General features: G+C 55.8%; 4 protein-coding genes across 4 annotated transcripts; 1 reads left to right on the top strand and 3 right to left on the bottom strand.

Moving 5' to 3' along the window:
- Positions 1-683: 683 nt before the first annotated feature.
- Positions 684-2,039, bottom strand: CCMA1212_007153 (uncharacterized protein; the record flags this gene model as incomplete). The annotated part of the gene is made up of 2 exons (XM_073704329.1): positions 684-1,721; positions 1,971-2,039. 2 exons carry the CDS (start codon positions 2,037-2,039, stop codon positions 684-686), a joined length of 1,107 nt encoding a protein of 368 aa, XP_073556911.1.
- A 1,689-nt stretch (positions 2,040-3,728) lies between these two features.
- Positions 3,729-4,901, top strand: CCMA1212_007154 (Pre-mRNA-splicing factor cwf24; the record flags this gene model as incomplete). The annotated part of the gene is made up of 1 exon (XM_073704330.1): positions 3,729-4,901. The coding sequence occupies one exon, from the start codon at positions 3,729-3,731 to the stop codon at positions 4,899-4,901; it is 1,173 nt and encodes a 390-aa protein (XP_073556917.1).
- Positions 4,902-5,518: 617 nt separating this feature from the next.
- Positions 5,519-7,520, bottom strand: CCMA1212_007155 (Glucokinase; the record flags this gene model as incomplete). The annotated part of the gene is made up of 4 exons (XM_073704331.1): positions 5,519-5,634; positions 5,738-7,118; positions 7,214-7,293; positions 7,424-7,520. The coding sequence occupies 4 exons, from the start codon at positions 7,518-7,520 to the stop codon at positions 5,519-5,521; spliced, it is 1,674 nt and encodes a 557-aa protein (XP_073556916.1).
- Positions 7,521-9,957: 2,437 nt separating this feature from the next.
- CCMA1212_007156 (Molybdate-anion transporter) lies at positions 9,958-11,396 on the bottom strand (the record flags this gene model as incomplete). The annotated part of the gene is made up of 3 exons (XM_073704332.1): positions 9,958-10,040; positions 10,099-11,143; positions 11,199-11,396. The coding sequence occupies 3 exons, from the start codon at positions 11,394-11,396 to the stop codon at positions 9,958-9,960; spliced, it is 1,326 nt and encodes a 441-aa protein (XP_073556915.1).
- Between the last annotated feature and the right edge of the window lie 2,712 nt (positions 11,397-14,108).

The following is a 14,108-nucleotide window of genomic DNA, read 5'->3' on the forward strand; positions in this document are numbered from 1 at the left end:
TTTGTTTTTTTACGTCTTGCTTTCCAGACGATACTCTTTATCGGGGATGCTTTTTATATGAAATTGGGGAGGTCACGGTCGAACGAATCGAGACAATGGGCAATCATGAAAAGTCTTCACGTGGGAAAATACTATGCAACACCACCACATGAGAGACGTGATCAACTGAGGAATCACTTGCTTCATGCACATGCAGACTCGACTAGCCTAGCGTGAAAGAAGAAGAGAACAAAGTCCATGCGACTAGAGTCAAATCAAGACCAGAAATCAGAGTGTTTTCCCCCAAACGCCAAAATTCCCGGTTGTCCCTCGGGATGCTGGATGTATCATCATCGTCTGTATATAAAAGCCAGTCAGCCAGCCCAGTAGCGAACCCATCGCCCCCGAGAGCTGCCAAATCAAAACGCAAAGCAAGCAGTCTGGGGTCGATTTTTCCCTTTTCGGTTTTCCTCTCTTGTATATCGGGAAAGACGAAAAAGACAAGAAAAAATAAGTAGTAGTACAGTGAAAAAAAAAAAGTGCAATGAAGGGTGAAAGATGGATATCAAAACTCCAAAGGCCCTCCGCTTCGAGTCTATCCCGTATCCAATCCATCCGGTTATGGCCAGGCAGAGCGAACGCATGCAAAGTCTTCCAGACTCCACGATCTCGCGCCGTTGTTCGTATATCTCTTGTGCACGCCTTTAGTGACGGCTTGCGGGCGGTGATGAGAGCGTTCCCGACGACTCGGACTCTCCGTCGATATCTCGGCCGTTCTTAGACATGGGCGAGGCAATGGTCGGCTTGGTTACCTTGAGCTTCTTGATGGGGCTCTCCGCCTTGGACTTGATCTTGTTCAGCACCTTGGGGGACGGCACGTCGTAGTCGGCCTTTTGCTCCTGGCTCAGCGAGCTGCTCTTGATCTTGTCCTTCTTCAACGGGGGCTTCGTCTTGAGGATGACCTTCTTGGTCTGGCTGGGCTTGAGCTTCTTCTTCTTGTGGCTCGTCTCCGAGTCGTCGTCGTCGTCGTCGCTCACGTCTCGCTTCCGGGGGCTCTGCGCCCGAGAGGTCGGCGTCGGCGTGGCCTTCTGAGAGGGCGGGGGCGTCGGTTCGTTCTGGGAACCGCCGCCGTTGATCCTCTGAGCGGCTGCTCGACTGGCGTTGCGGCCGCTGTTGCCAATGCAGGACCCCATGTGATTATTCAGCCGTGTAACCAGGATGCATCGCTTGCATTTGCTGCACGTGGCGGAAGGGAACGAGAGGACGTTGGGCGGCCGCTGCTCGGGGGTGCCGTCTGCGCCGTCCTTCTTGTCCATGTCCTTCTTCTTCTTGCCCCGTCCAGGCCCCGGTCCAACCCAGCTCTGGCCGTAGATGTCGCATCCGGGCTTCTCAATGAAGGGGTGCTTCTTGCAGTAGACAATCGTAGGGTCGGGCTTCCGGGCGCCTTTGCCGTCGGTTGGGTAGAGGAGTCGCGGAAGATGGCATCGGGGGCACAGGATATCCGTCGTCGTCTTAAGAGGGTTGCCCTTCAGCAGCACCTTGCCGTCTTCGTAGATTGCGGCGTCCGTCTCGATTCGCACATCGGGACCTGAGTCGGGAGTCGAGCTCTCTGAGGCGTCCGAAGCCAGCTTCTCCACCCGAATAGCCGCGGTCGTCGCCCTCGCCGTCTTCTCCTCGCGGTGTGTCTTCATCAACAAGTCCGACACGATGTTGAACAGCACGTCGTCGAGCACCGAATGCGCCTATGGGACGAAGAGGCAGAGAATTGTCAGCAGCCGCATCACACCAGAGGGACGATTTTCGATGTCACGGCTGGGACCGGCGATGCACGCAATGAAGCAGCATGGCCCTCGTCGACAAGAGACGCCAGCCGCGGCAGCGACAGCGACAAGGCGCAAGGCTCGCGCCCTAGGCTTCGAGCCCAGCCAGAGCAGTCGCTCCAGGCGAAAAAAATCTGGGAAACGGAATTGCAGTCAGGTCGCCGGACTCACCAGTTTATCCATGCTCCCAGCGTCGTCGCGAGCACGAATGATGCCCGCCCGTCCCGTGGCCGAATTCATGATGTGCCGCGGTAAGCCCAGGATAAGGGTAGGAAGGGGGTTTATAAAGGGTTTAGAAGAAAAGAAAAAAAAAGAAAAAAAAAAGGTTCCAGGAGCTGAGGTGTGTGTGAGCGTGCGTGTGCGTGCGTGTGTGTGTGAGCGTTCGGCTCTGTGCAACCTGGCGTCGTGTGAGGGATGACCGAGCAATGCCGGGCGGAAAAGACGGTCCCGGACTCTCGCCCCCGCTGATCTGACGGAAAGGCTAGACAGAGGCGATTCAGCAGGCGTAGCAGCGCGAAATCTCGAGTGCTAGAGGCGGAGGCAAGGCCGGAGAGGCTGCGGCTGGTGCTAGCATCAAAGTGGTTCAAGTTTGTTGCGCCGCCAGCCGTTTGGGGGGTTTCTTTCGTCACTGTGCACTAATCATGCCGCGCTGAGTGACTCTGGCTGGGGGGGTTGGGCTGAGCAGGGGAAGGGCGATCGTATTTTTTTCTCCTTGCTTGTGCTTTTTGCTGCTGATGTTCTTTTCCTTGGCTGCTGGTTGGGTGGTGATTGTTGCTGGCTGTATCTCTTTGAGAGCGCTCGATCAGGGCGATGATTAGAAATGAACTTCTCTCTCGCCGGCGAGATCGTTATTGACGGGTTAGCAGATGACACAGCGTGCTCTGCTGGCGCAAGGGTCGTGAAAGAAGGCGGATTGAACTGTAGAGAATGCAAAGATGCGATCGAGTGATTTGAATGACTGAATGAAGAGTGAGAAAAGCTGCGAGTTTTGGAATCAAGCCAATGCGCCCCTCCAGCACACTCAAATGCTGACTCCAGTCCGAAGCGCCGCATGGAAATTGAGTGATGCCGGCATGCCGCTACGGTCCAGTGCCTCCAGCTGTTGGTAATCGCTGGATCTCCCCCCTGTAGCCCTGGTGCTATTTGCGCCTATAGGGGTCACTTGCGGCGGCTGGCTGCGTTTGCCGGCAGTTACAGCGCATGCTCCCTTTGTCCTTCTGTGTGCGCGCGCGAGCGCCTCGCCTTGATCTTGGAACAGCCAACCAGCGCTCCCTTACATGATCACGTACCTCATGTATGCGCATGTACTCCATCGTCTACAAGCCCAACATCGAAACCATCCAGAAGCGACGAAGCCAAACCCATCCATTTCGCAGACGGGGTTCCCAGATTCCCAGATCCAGATAGATAGATACATACCCCCCTGATTAGCCATGCGAGCGAGCCCAGGAAGGGTCCCCCTGGCGCGGAACATCTTATCGCGGATAAGACATCAAATCCATTGGATCTGGAATGCATCTGCTAAAATGACGACCTCGACGGGAAACCCGTTTGCAGGAGTCCGCAATAGTTCCACCCCTGAAACAACAAATACAAAACAAAACCCGGAAGAGGGAGGGAAAGCCCCGAATCGTTCAACTCCAGTTCACTTCCCGTTTCCGTAGCCCTTCAACTTTTCGTGGCGGCTCTTCTCCGGGAGGCTATATTCTATTTTTGACTACTACTACATCTGGCATTGATTCACGGCAATCTCTCCTTGCTGCCCTCTTATACGTCGATCCCTGGCGCCTCACTCTTCTCTCAGCTTTCCTTCATCCCACTTCATCGGCTTTAGACTCTCTACTTCTTCGTCATCGCACAGTCGCTTCACGCGTCCAATTGACCCGATCAGCGTTATACCATCATCAGCTTCCAATCGTTTACTCCAACATGTCACTCCCTACCACCAGCAAACCGTCGCAAATGTCCATCCGGTCCTTCTTCCAAGCCAAACCACCACAATACGCTCCGCCACCATCAAACAAACAACAACAATCTCTGTCAACACCACAACCGCCATCTCCTCCTCCTCCTCCTCCTCCTCCTCAATCGCAATCCCCCGCGCCTGCAGACTCCTCCCCACAATCCACCATCCCTCCTCCGCCAACTCAATCTCCCTCAACAACAACAACATCGCCAACGACGACGCCCAAGCGAAACCCGCGCCTCCCCCCCGAAGCATCCATCCGCGCCATCACGCCCGCAGACATCACCGCCCTCCGCCGCCTAAACTCCCTCCTCCTCCCCGTCAGCTACCCCGAGACCTTCTACAGCCGCGCCGCCGACCCCGTCACCGGCCGCTTCTCCCGCCTCATCTGCTGGTCCCACAACGCCTCCTCCTCCGGCCAAGGTGACGACGGCGACGACCCCAAGCCCGTCGGCGGCATCGTCTGCCGCGTCGAGCCCGACCTCCCCGCCCAAGAGGGCGCTCGCCCCGTGCAAAACATCTACATCCAGTCGCTGTGCCTGCTCTCGCCCTACCGCTCCCTGGGCCTCGTCTCCGCCGCCCTCGACGACGTCCTCGCCGCCGCCGTGACGGATCCCGCGCTCAACGTCGCCACCGTCACCGCGCACGTCTGGACCGAGAACGAAGAGGGCCTGCACTGGTACGAGGCCCGCGGCTTCACGAAGCAGGGGCCCGCCATCAAGGGCTACTACCTCAAGCTGCGCCCGGACTCGGCCTGGCTCGTCTCCAAGCCCGTCGGCGCCTCCGTCCTCGGCGCCCTTCCATCTTCTGCTTCTGCTTCTTCAACGGCGCCGTCGCGGCCCTCCTCCTCTCGCCCAGACATATCCGGCACCACGGCGGCCGTCATGAGCCTCCCGCCCATGCCGACAGCGGCCCAGCCCCCCGTCAGGCCGTCGGCGAGAGTGGCTTCGGGCAAGTCGTTCCAGAACCAGCGGCCCGAGACGGAGTGGAACGATCTCCCTGCGGACATGGCGCCGTCGCTGCTGGTGCCGCCGAAGAACGGGAGCGAGCCAGGCTCGGGGGCGAGTTCTAGAAGTAGCTCGACCGTGAGGAGGAAGAAGGACAGGGCGTATCCTGCTGCTGCATTTGGACAGTGAAGCGTATATTGCATTATAGAAACGGTTCAAGAATCATCATTGTTGGCTAGTGTACAGGAGCAGGAGCATCACAGACTACGAAAAATGAATAGAGGAAAAGAAGGGAAAACGGAGAACCAGAGAGACAAGTATGATACCAAAGATTCAGCCAAGCAGTGATAGACATCAGCCTTAAAAGGAGAAAAGACAAATAGACATCTCAAAGAGCATCGTTAGAATCTTTCGTTACACTCGTCTACCGCCTGCTCCTCGTCTCTTCCACAAAGATATATCCCCTGCCGCCCAAAAACCAAAAAAGACCGTCTTTGAATATCCCTCCCCGCAAGGACAAAAAGAGCCTTATTATTTGTCGTTGTCCCTCCCCATAGCATGACATGAGAATCGTACAGGTTAAGTCGTTTCCCCAAAAGCGGGAAAGAGATGCATGATACTATACACAGAAAACTTTTTTGGTCCACACACAGACACAAAAGTCCAAAGACGCCTCCTATGAGATATAAACCCCCGAATAATGTGAGAATCAAGATAAGACAAGGGAAATGAAAAGAAATGTTCAGCAAGATGGTGAACAATTTAGAAAATGGCAAACCCCCCTCGGCAGACATGTCGCTGTCGTGTTAGTTGCTGAGCTTGAACGTGTTACTGTATCTGCTCCACAGGAAGGCGGCGAGCGCGCCAATTCCGACACCGGCTGCGACGAGGGTTGGCAAGGAGAGGTTTGTTGATTCTTCCACTGCGACATGGTCAGTAAGAATGAAGAGGATATAGCAAGAGTAGGGCAAGTCGAAGGCAGAAAGAAAAGTGAGGATATGAGGGGTTTCGTAAAGGCAACATACCAGCATTTTCGAAAGGCAAAGACAGTCTTCGTCGAATGTCCCGTCGCAGGTCGGCAAGGAAGTCGCCGGGCTTCTCCATCTTCTGCGCTATCAGGGCAATCAGGGCGGCGCCGACGCCGCTGCCGTCCTTGGCGATGCCGATGCGAATCTTGTCCGCGCCGCTTGGGCCGATGCCCTCAATGGCGCGCAGGGCCTCGTAGATCATGTCTCGGAAGAAGGGGTAGTGCTCGACCAGGCTGCCGTCGACGCCAATGTCGATGAGCTCCTCCTCGGGGTCGTCCAGCTTTCCAGACTGGAGAACGATGGCGCCAATCGCGACGGCCGCTAGCCTGGCGGCTCTGCGGACGACAGCGCCGGCGACGGCCTTGAATGCCTGCGCATCCTCCAGCGAGGGCGTGTACACCTGGAGCGTGTTCTCCATCTCCTGTCGGATCGTCGACAGCTCTGGGGTGTTGTCGGCGGCAGCCACGGACAGCACGGCCGTGTCCAGCCCCCACTGGGCCAGGAGCCCGGACTGGGGGCTGACGTTTGTCGTTGTCGCCCAGTCATTGTAGCTGGAGTTCGTGTCGCGGAAGAGGGACGACTCGTCGTCCTTCATCATGTCGTTGATCGCCAGTCGCACGATCTCGCCCAGGAACATGCCAGACACACGCTTCTCGTACATCTGAATTCCCGGGTTGACACTCTCGCGATCGAGCGTCTCGTCCCAGACGGTCGTCGGGAGAACGTTGAGCTCGTTGTCGAATGAGCCCCACTCGGTGTTGATGACCATCTCACCGGTCGACTTGTCGTAGTCGCCCGGGATGGGCTTTGTGATGCTGGCTGTCTTCTCAATGTAGGCGCCGTTGGTTCCGGTGCCAAAGATGGCACCGAGGAGAGAGCGGTGCTTTCCCGCCGAGGTGTACGAGCGCGCCATGAGCGTGCCCACGGTGTCGTTGACCAAGGCAGCCACCTTGACAGGAAGACCGAGTCGGTCAATCTCGTCTTGGAGGAGCTTGCAGACATCCTTGCCAACTGCATCTGGAATGTCAAAGCCCTTGGTCCACCGGATGAGCTTACCCTTGTTGATACCCAGCTGCTGTACTGGGAAGCTGAATGTGAAGCCGAGGCGGAAGATTTGCTCATCGCGGTAGCCCTCTGGGAAGCTCATCGTGCTGCGGCGATGGGCGGCGCTCTCAAAGTGATCCCGGTGGTGCTCTCGAAGGAAGAGCTCGATCTGCTTCGCGAGGAAGGCAAAAAGATCTCTAGCCGTCTTGGCCACCATGAGGTTCTTTGGGATAGCCACTTTGTTGTACACCAGGTTGAAGGTGCTGTCGCCGTTTAGTGAGACAGAGCAGACGCGGAAGTTTGTGCCGCCCAAGTCTACCGCAAGATAGATGCCCTACAAAAAAGCAAAGGAGAAAAACAAGCACTTCGTCAGCTGCGCCATCCTCGAGCTAACCTCCGAAATGGGCGGGGAAGGAAGAATATTCTCACCTTCTCGGTGCCGTTTGGTACGGCGGTCACGTATGAGGGGATCTGGCTGAGGCTGGTTCCATCCTGCTTTAATCCCGCGTCTGCGATGCCGATGACGTTAGTGGTGAGCGGACGCAGACGAGCGGCCAATCGCTGCGACAGGGTGCAATTGGGAATTGCGAATTGGAGACTGGCAACGGCAATTGGGGTGGGATTGGGGATTGAGCTCACTGGCTTGCTTCAGAAACTCGTCGACATGGCGGTTGAGCTCCTCGTCCGAAAAGTCGAACTGGGCGACAACCTTGCTCGTGTGCTCGGCAAGGCCCATTGTGAGAACGCGCGACGTTGGCGGGGAGAGTGCGAAAGGCGGGTGTCGGGGGCAGATGCGCTCGTCGCGGACGGTGAGATGCGAGGTCAAGGAGGACAGCGGCCAGAGCAGTGCGGGAGGGAGATGGAGGAGAGAGAGAAGTTGGCACACCCACGGCGCCTGGAGGAGGGCACAGGCAGAGTATATCTGGGCGTCGGCGGCCACGAGACGGAGCTAGCAGTTTGTTCCCTGGACGTTAGCGAGAGCCACAGTCGTGTGTGCGTTCAGGTTGTCCAGTGGGATTAGGTATGATGCCAGCTGCGGGTTTGCAGCTCGAACTGCGTCCAACGACGGCCAGGCATGACGGCCAGCACAGGGATCAGCCCCAGCTCTGGGGAGCGGCGCGGGGCGTTTGGCCGAGCTGCTCCATGCTTAGCGCAGCCTCCCAGGCCATCCAAGACCATGCTCGCAACCATTGAGCGTCTCCCGCTGCGGCCGGCGAATCACGGCGTCGACGTGCCCAGTCTCTCCACCCGTCACACGCCGGAGCTGCTCCCAGAGCCCGTGGGACAACCGGATTCTCCGCTGGCAATGATGACAGTCGCTGGAAGGTTCCTGTCCCAGCGTTCCTTGGTTTCCCCAACGGGGCCCGGCCTCCACTGAGGAGTAGGCTGTTACGTCGAGATGGAGTAAGGCGGGCAGAGAATGGGGATGGGGGGGGGGGGGGGGTCTTCCAGAACACCACGAGCTGGGAGCCCCGAGATGCCGGGAAGCGAAACTTAGGGGGAGGCAGCGCAGAACTCACCAAGGACAGCATCAACAGTACGGATAGCAGCGGCCACGCACGATGGACGCTGCATCGCCTGCTTTCCCTTCGCACCACCTTCTTCGCCCTGTCGCCGTCGCCGTCGCGCCACAGGGCGCCGAGGCCGCGAACCTTGCCGGTATCGTGTGCAGCTAGCAAGTAATTTAAGCAATTGGACCCCAAACCCGGCCAAGCTTCCCCAATTTGCGTCATCACTCACAGTACATGCTCCCACTTACACCCTCTTCACGCGCTCCTACCGGGGATGTCTTCCGCACAGAGCACAGGAGACAATAATGAAGAGAGGCTCGCGGGCAGGTTGGGCGTGGAGAGACAACGGGCATGGAGCCACCCGCATACGCAGCTGCGGAGCGAATGTGGCCCAAAGCTGGAGACGCTGAGGAAAAGGGCCGTATACAGCCGAGGACCGCGTGTTGTACCTCTTCCGTGCTCCGGGCTGCGGACTTGGTAGCAGCAGTCTCGTGGTACCAGGAGCACCTGTTGGTCTCACTGCTTCTGCTGCGCGCAACGGTGCGAGAACCGCGCGATTTTTGGCTCTAGCTGGGCCGGCGACTCAGCGTCCCTTTCCGTGGCGTTCGTCAAGTGGTGCTGCGGACTGGCCCCTGTTGCCCATCTAATTTCCCCCCAAATGGCCCGAAAGTCGCGGGATGCAGGCACCGCGAGCCACTGGGACTGTTGAAACCGCCAAAGCCGTCCTCCTGGTCGATCACGACGCTGCAATGACACGGCCAGCTGCAAGATTTCGCCGAATAGCCTTGCTGTTCGAGCCCGGGAACCCTGACGCGCGGCAGACCCTCGACCTCGGATGCTGGGCGCAAAGCAGACACTGACGAATGATGATGCAGTCTGACCTGAATGCGTAGAATTGGCGAGGAAATGGTAACGGTTAGACGAGGAGGGGCGTCCAAAAAGATAAAGCAGCAGAAACTTGGTTGGAGTCTGAGGCTCAATGCGTGTGCTTGAGCGATGACGATGCCTTCGAAAGGAGAGATAGGAACAGGCAGCCAGAGGGTCGGTTTCTCCGCCAGATAGACACGTCGATGGGCAGGGCTTCGCTAGGTGGATTAGGGGTCTTGTCGATTCAAATGTCGATCGGCGGAAGCTCTCAAGGCAAAGGGGGCCGACTCGAATCACGCAGAGTCACGAACGACAGGCTGAGCTTCAGCACCGTCTTACTTTGGGCCTTATATCATCATCGAAGGCACGGAAAGATGGGGAAGCCTCCCCCAACGCGAGCAACCAGGCAATTGGCGCGGGGAAGCTGGTCTGTTTTCAACAACGCGGCTTGCCTGGTCTCCAGGTCTTTCAAAAGGCGGTATTGAACCGTCGTGTCCCCCTGGCCCTCGAAGAAATTTTTCCTCAATTGCATGTGGATAAGGGGGGAGAGAACTTCAGCCTTTTCTGAATAGAGGCAGGACAACATTGAGCAACCATTGGACAAGGACGTCGTTGTACCTCGACAGAAGCAATCGTACGGTGCAGTACTTCGTACAAAGAGGTAGGTAGGAGATGGAACATTGCTGGACCAGTGCTAGGCCAGATCGCAACAATGTGGGCAAGTGGATCGCCTTCCATGTTCAACGACGCAAGACAACAGGCCAGATGTCCGAAAGCTACCCTAGCAAATGGCCTTTACATCTTTCTCGAGAAAACGAAATGAGCGGCCAGCAAAAGGCCCGCGCAAAACAAGAAGACAGAATTTCGATGGTCATCACCTAGGCGTCGAAGAGTCAGCAAGAGGCGTTCCAAGAAGGGCAACCCGAGTACACTTACCATCGCGGTCGAGACTGTGGGCGACAACGACGAAAATATTCAGCGGAAGTCTAAGAGCGCTGTAGACTCCACCTCGCGCAGAGTCGTCGACGATGTAGCTCTTGACGAGGGCCATTTTCGGAAAATATGCACCAACACAGCCTTCGATGACGCAGAACGCCCAGAAGAGCGCATGCTCGTCGTCCAGCATGGTTGAAACGGCAAACGCGCCAGATGTTATGGCATATACGAACATGAGTGTGTTCAAGGCGCTGTGACTCGAATGAGAGGCAGTCCGAGTCGAGGCGATGCTAGACCCGGCCATCATGGCGCACATGAAACTCGAGAAGATGAGACCAAAGGGAAGCTCGTCCTGGTGCCCTGATTTTGCTCTCACGCTCTTCAGGGCAGCAGACCAGAAGAATACGAAAAGATACATTGTGCCTTCGAAGCAGCAGGAGGCAAAGTTCAGAGTCATGACCCTCGAGTCTGTTAGTGCCGCAAGCACTCGATGCTTCAGCTTCTGGGCTCCTTGATTCTCCAACGGGTTGGCCGCACTGCCGTAGTTTTCTCGCCATGTCGCCAAGATGAGGATGCTGGCTCCGATGCAGCAGCCAAAGCTGGCAACGAACGGACCCAATCGAGTGCCGAACCATTGAACGAGACCGTTTCCAAGCACACCGGAGAAGATTGCGGTGATACTGCTGGTGGTCGTCATGTTGGCAAAGATCCGGCCAAGAAGCATTGTGCTCTCCTCAATCTGCAATCGATGATATTCGGTAATCATCCAGGCCTCAAAGACACTAAACAGCAACGTCGTTGCAATGCCTCCAAACAGACGGCCGATATACAAGGCATTGAGGTTGCGGCTCAGCATTGTAAGACATGTGATACCGTAGCAGACGCAATAAGCGACACACGCAGCTCGTCTGCCGTATCGATCTGCAAGCTGTCCTACAAAGGGGGCACTTGCAGCACCCGAGGCAAACCCTGAGGCGTACAGAAGTGCGACTGTGTGTTCTTCGAGCTGCTTTTCGTACTTGTAGATCGCGTAGGTGTATGGGCCCTGTTGAATTACTTGTGTCAGGGGAGTGCTGGGGGAAGGGGCAGAACAGACATACTTGGAGCCAATCTGCTGCGACCACCAAGGTGTAGACGAGGAGGAATTGTCGGTTGAACCTTGTGGCACCTGCTTCGGCTTGTTCATCTCGTGGGGGACCACGATGGCGAAGCTTGCGATTCCGAGTGTGGTGTCGATATATGAAATAGCACGAATTGGCCACAACCAAGGCGGCCAGGTTCACTTGATAGAAGTCCATTGTAGTTTGGTCAGTCCACCTCTTCCCTCTTCATCTCATCACATTGGTCGGAGTAATGGCGAGTATCTCTGAATAGCAGTTTGGAGATGGAAGTGCTGTTTGTAAAGTACCATGCCCACGCAGGTCACAGTTGAAGTCGTCATGATTCCTAAGGTACATCGTTCTTTCTGATCCAATCCACTGCCTGAACAGCTCCTCCGTAACTGCCTGTTTAGAGGATTATACACCAAGATAAGACTACAGGGTAGTCCAAGGAAGGAGCATCGCTGCGCTTTCTCGGTTACTCGAAAGAAAGGTACGGTATTTGCGGCCTGATCTCTTTCCCCATCATCCTCGGCAGCAAAAAAAAAAAAAAAAAAAAAAGACAGGGAACAGACAAAACATGAACACACATAAAGACCAATCATACGCACACGGATGCGACGTCTATCACCACGAGCCATGCCCAGTTGGTGCTCTTATCGGTCCAGTGTGTGTCTATATTTTTGGGGTCCCTATTTCTTTTTGCAAACCGCTTGCACACCTCCACATGGCCACTGAACATGTGAATAAGGGTGTCTATCATTCTATCATCGACGGGATCCAATGGCAATGACATCGTACAAAATTGGCTCTGGTTGCGGCAGAGATGATGATGCTGTGGTAGACAGGATGTTTACAATTAACGGCAACAAAAAGGATGATGAAAACCACTGTGAACTTCCATTGCTGCAGGAGGAAAGAGTGAGTGAGACCTGAAGCAAGCAAGCAAGTACCGCCAAAATAATAGTCCCTCTGCCGGCCGCGTACAATGAGACGAGCAAGGTGAGGAAGCAATTGGCGAAAAGTACAAAAAGATGCGGCCTGTGTGGATCGAACACACGACCTTCAGATAACAGGTGATTGAAGTTGGAACTTCAGTCTGACGCTCTCCCAGCTGAGCTAAGGCCGCAGGCTAATTATTGGAGAAAAGGGGAGACTTACACGGTACAAGTAGGTAGCGCTAGGGAGGGACGCAAGGACGAAGGTCGAAACGGGTGTGGAGACTTGATTTTTCCTCGAGATTTTCGCAACCCGAATGACCGCGGTAGTGGAGAATTTTAGTGAGGCTCTGCTCTGCACCGGGTCCGTTAGAGATCAGCTTGATTATGTAACAGCGATCGCTTCGGGGCATATTCGACCAGACCAGGGACGGATTACAAACCGCAAGACTGTCTGCTTGTGATGAGCTCTATTAATACTTCAGCCCGATCACCAGCGCTTCAAGCCCACCCCTTTACCGACTGCAATAAGCTTCATTCTCATCTTCACCAGCACTGCTAATATTGAACGTTATCTCCCACCTGATTACTAACATGGCAGGCACGCTGCCTGTGGCACACGGTTAGCGCCCCACCGGCCTGCGAAATTGATTGAGGGCTGCCCAAACCCCGCCTTGCCTTTGCCCAAGGGTCCCGTCTGGAAGTCCTACCCGCCAAGAGCCAAAAGTCCTGGGCTAACAATCTCTCCGAGGCCCCTACAGACGGAAGAGGGCAGAGGAGGAGAGTGTGGGAGAGAATGTGGCACGTTGCATGTGCAAAGTTGTCGATTGTACTTGTACTTGGCTGTGGGTATCCGACACGCGGCAGCCTGAGGCCTCCCTCGACGAGACGTGAGAACAACTGAAGCAGACGGGTCGTTTGACTCGAGATTTGGAAACAAGGTGGGCTGAACAATTGAGGCCTGTCTCGATTGCGCGTGGCTTTGCCCCGCCACGATCAACGCCTCCACAGCCGCGATGTCATTATCAGTGGCATATGGAGAGCCAAGCACGAGTACGGTGCGCATACGAAGGAGGTGGACGAGGCCTCGTCCACGTATCTTGTAGTACTTCGTGCGTCTTCTGGAAGTACAGCTGGATTTGTCCCGAACGCGCGCCCACAGACAACAAGAGGAAAAAGAGACGTGCCACGGCCCTTTGTATTCTAGATCTGTCCTATCTTTATCTGCATCGCTAGCACCTGGCAAGCTCGCCATTAGCCCCGCCACTCAACCGTCTCATTGGCACAAGCGAGCTGTCCGCTCCAATACCCGTGTTCCTGCTGCTGCTGATCGCTGGCCGACGTCCTCAGCCGCACGGCCTACAGCCAGAGTTGCATGCAAGGTTGTTAGTAGTCCTCGTAGTCCAGGCCTATGAAAGGTGTTGGTTGGGGGCACCCTGGCCTGGCTCTTACACGGGCGCCATCCCTTGGCGAAACACCACAGCTTGAGAAGAGCTGCACGAGAGAGCGAAAAATCTGCAAGTCTGTGGATGAGCAGGGAGGACAACGTGACAAGAGAATGCAAAAGAGGACAAGAGAAGGACCGGCGAGTCACGGAATGGAATCGAGTTGCTGCTAGCCTTTTCGTAGGCCCCGGATTCGAGCAAAGCTAGCGCAGCTGCATTTTCGCGATACGGAGTGCATATTGTGGTGGTAAGGCAAGGTACCTAGTTAGTTGGTAGCACGAAGTATTATGGAGAATTCGTATCGCATCTGGGGGAGAGGCGCCTTGATGTCAAGGCCGGCAGCTGATGGCGTCTTTATACGAAGTGCCTGCTGTCCAACTCTTGTGATTTCACGCAGAGGTATTGCCTCGAAGAAGAAAATACGAGTAAACAGCAATCAGCAGTGGGAGAAAGGTTCCGCTCCGTGCTGCATCTTGCGGTACCGTCACTGTCAGACTGTGGTCGCTTGCCGGGATGCTGCGCAAGGC

Source organism: Trichoderma ghanense (genome assembly GCF_004382785.1).
Source record: "Trichoderma ghanense strain CCMA-1212 chromosome Unknown scaffold_9, whole genome shotgun sequence".
NCBI classification, from domain to species: Eukaryota; Fungi; Ascomycota; class Sordariomycetes; order Hypocreales; family Hypocreaceae; genus Trichoderma; species Trichoderma ghanense.